This window comes from Echinops telfairi, unplaced genomic scaffold (genome assembly GCF_000313985.2).
Source record: "Echinops telfairi isolate 266 unplaced genomic scaffold, ASM31398v2 ScPeMD7_7475;HRSCAF=8513, whole genome shotgun sequence".
NCBI lineage: Eukaryota > Metazoa > Chordata > Mammalia > Afrosoricida > Tenrecidae > Echinops > Echinops telfairi.
Window position 1 is genome coordinate 27168198 of NW_022111379.1, and position 3858 is coordinate 27172055.

The 3858-nt window shown below is 39.7% G+C and overlaps 1 protein-coding gene across 3 annotated transcripts in view; it reads right to left on the bottom strand.

Annotated features, from left to right (window-relative positions):
• FAN1 (FANCD2 and FANCI associated nuclease 1) overlaps positions 1-3858 on the bottom strand; it is a 62332-nt gene that overhangs the window by 29700 nt on the left and 28774 nt on the right. For all 3 annotated transcript variants that reach the window (XM_045285763.1, XM_004699739.3, XM_045285764.1), the window contains one exon: positions 604-707. In XM_045285763.1, coding sequence (XP_045141698.1) covers positions 604-707 — 104 coding nt within the window. The remainder of the gene's footprint in view (positions 1-603; positions 708-3858) is intronic.

A 3858-nucleotide genomic window follows, 5' to 3' on the forward strand; every position in this document is an offset into this window, starting at 1 on the left:
ATGGGCCCTGGGTCCCCACTCCACACTGTCCCTCATTCATAATGCTGATTCCCCCCACCCCCCTTTGGTCTTTGATGCCTGATACCTGATCCCTTAGATGCCTTGTGATCTCACAGGCTGGTGTGCTTCTTCCATGTGGGCTTTGTTGTTTCTCAATTAGATGGCCCCTTGTTTATCTTCCAGCCTATAGGACCCCAGGTTCTATATCTTTTGACAGCTGGGCACCCTCAGCTTTCTTCACTGCATTTGCTTATGCACCCGCTTTACATTCAGTGATCATGTCAGGGTAGGGTGGTGTGCTTCTCCCATGTGGGTTTTGTTTTTCAGCTACTTGTTTTTGCATGTTTTGCATGGCTGCTTGTTTATCTTCAGGCCTTTAAGACTTCAGATGCTATATCTTTTGGTAGCCATGCACCATCAGCTTCTTCACCACATTTGCTTGTGTATTAATCACATTTTTTAATTAAAGGTCATTCCTACAGTGGAAGCATCACTGGGATGTGTGGACAAACTGTAACATACATACACTTTGGCTTCAACACAAATGTGTGCAGAACTCATTTGCTGGAAAAGCTTATATTAGGGCTAACATTGTTGGTATACCTGGTATGCATTCCTAAAGATGTCTGGGATTCCATCCATGAAGATGATGTCCCACAGGAGGAGGCCATACAGTGTACTGAAGGTGGATCCTTCCCCATGAATCCCTGAGATGAAAGTCATAGTGGTATTTTTTAAAAATTACAAAAACAACAAAATTACTTCCATAACCCACTACATACTTAATTTCTATTAAACATTTTATATTTAGAAGCAAATGCTACATGTGTGTCATTCCTATTTCATCTTTTTACTCTATATATTATTTATATACCCTTAAGGAAGAATTAAGAATCATATATTCAAATTGTACATGCAAAATTTCAAGTGAACATTTCAAAACAGTAATTATTAAACTTTTGTGATAACCTAGGCCTATGTCACAAAAGAAACTGATTCCACCATCATCCTGTAGAGATTAATAGGCAGGCAAACCTAGCGTTCACACTTTGGGGCTTTTGACACAAAGGTCCCTCCATCCACTCTTCTCCACAAGCAGATGGTAGGACGAGGATGCGGCCCCTTAGAGATTAGTTGCTAAGTGTATCCTAGAAATAGCAAGGAAGAATCAAGGCTGGGCAATTTGCCACTGAGTTAGCTGATGTTGTTTCAATTCACCTCAGTCAACCAAGCACTTCAAAGACATTTTACCAATGGTTTTAAGAGTTAAAGTTTTCATAGAATCTTAACCTCCTAAAACATCTCAGTCACACTCCCCCCCTCACATATCACACGCACATTTTACCAATTGGGGGACAAACCCACTGCCCACCCTCATATAAAATGCAAGAGGTCAAAAATGGAGTGGATCAACAGTCAGAACCTTGTTATAGATTGAACAGTATCCCCAATATGTATTGTAAATCTTAACTGCTGTGCCTCTCAGCTTTTAAACTGAGAGACTTTAAGAAACACTCAAAACTCCCGTTGCAATACTGGAAGATTCTATGGGCAAATACATATGTCAAAATAGAACAGATTTTTGAGAATGATGATGCCAACAAATGTACAAATGTACTTGACACAATGGATGGGTGGATGGATTGTGATGAGTCGTAGGAGCTCCCAGTAAAATGATTTAATAAAAAATGGAACAGATAACTAAATATAAAACTAAATCTTCTATTAATCACATACTTTGGACATATCAGCAGAGACCAGTCCCTGAAAGCAGACATCATGCTTGGTAAAGTGGATGGGCAACAAAAAGAAGGAAGGGCCTCAAAGATATGGATTCACACAGTGGCTGCAACAATGGGCTCGGGCACAGGAATAATTGTGAGTTGGTGCAAGTCTGCAGTGTTTCCTTTTGTTGTGCGTAGGGCTGCTATGGACCAGAATCAACTTGATGATACCTAACAACAACAACCAAGCAAAATATTTGAATAATACGGGTAGCATCAACAGTAGAAAGAAAGAATATACAGCATTACTGTACTAAAAAGAACTAGTCAACATTCCACCGTTTCAGGAGGTAGTATACAAGCAAGAACCAATAAAGGAATTCAAGCTAAATTGATAGCACTAGCCAAAAACCAGGCTCGAAGAATTCACAGAATGTCAATGGAAATGTTTCAACAGGCTGAGGAAGCACTGGAAGTAATCAATCATCTATACCATGAAATCTGGAAGACAACTACTTGGCCAACTGACCCTTTCCAAAAAAGACGACCCAACAGAATGCTCAAATTATATGGCAATACCATTAAGATCATATGCAAGTAAAATTTTGCTGAATATCACCCACAACCATCGCAGCAGTACATTGACAGAGGGCTGACAGAGGTCCAGGAAATATTCAGAATACTTCAGTATTCAGTATACTTAGGACAAGGAATATCATTGCTGAAAGCAAAGAACACCAGAAAGATGTACATTTGTGTTTTACTGGCTCTGCAATGGCATTCCACTCTGTGGATCATAAAAAACTATGAGAATTCCAGAACACTTCACTGTGCTCATGTGGAACTTGTACATGGATTCTGTGTGAACAGAACAAGGGAATACTACATAGCTTATAATTAGGAAAGGTGTGTATCAGAATTGTATTCTCTCACCATACTACTTATTTAATCTGGATGCTGAGCAAATAATCAGAGATGGATTATATGAAGAATGCAGCATCAGAACTGGAAGAAAGCTTATTAATTTGCAATATGCAGATGGCACAACCTCATTTACTAAAGTGAGGACTTGACACACTTGTTGATGAAGAGTAAGGATTTCAGCCCTCAGTACGGATTACAAATGAATGCAAAGACAACCAAATCCACACAACTGGACCCACAGACAGCATCATGATAAATGAAGAAAAGATTGAAGTTTCAAGGATTTTTTTCTTGCATGGATTCACAATCAATGCTCTTGAAAGCAAGAGTCAAAAGATCAAAAGATGCGTTTCATTGGGTAACTCAGCTGCACAAGCCCTCTTTAAAGTCTTCGAAAACAGAGACGTTACTTTGAGGACTAAGGTTTCCCTGCATGCCCAAAAGCATGGTATTTTCACCTGCCTCACATACATGTGAAAGTTGAACACTGAATAAGGAAGACCAAAGAATTGATGCATCTGAATTGCGGTGCTAGTAAAGAATACTGAAAGTACCATGGACTGCCAAGAGAACTAACACGTCTATCTTGGAAGAAGTACAGCCAGAATGCTCCTTATAGGCAAGGACAGTGAGACTTCATCTCATGAACTTTGAACATCTTGTCAGGAGAAGCCAGTAGAGGGGCAGTGAAGAAGAGGAAGGCCTTCAACGAGATGGATTGACACAGTGGCTGCTACAATGAGCTTAAACATAAGAATCACTGTGAAAATGATGTGGTTCTTGGCAATGTTTTGCTCTATTTTGCACAGGGTTGCAAAGGATCAGAACCAACTTGATGACTCTAAAAGTAACAGCGGAGAATGCATCTTAGAAGAATCTACTTGGAGTTTTAAGAGAGATTGAGTAGGCAAGAAAATGACGTATGAGTCCTTAATATGAGGAAACCAGGAAGCAGAAGCTATAGACAGGACCTTCCTCCTAAACCAACAGAGAGAGAAAGTCTTCCCCCTCAAGTCAGTACTTGCGATCTGGACTTCTAAACTGTGAGCAAAAATTATCTTTGCTAAAGGCATCCACCTGTATTATTTCTGTTATAGACAACCAGGACAGGTTTCATAATGTTATACTGATCTACCTACCTAGAAAAGTCAGTTAGTGCTTCTCTGTACTTCCTTACTCTATCAGTCCTACTTAAACATAGCTCTTCTTG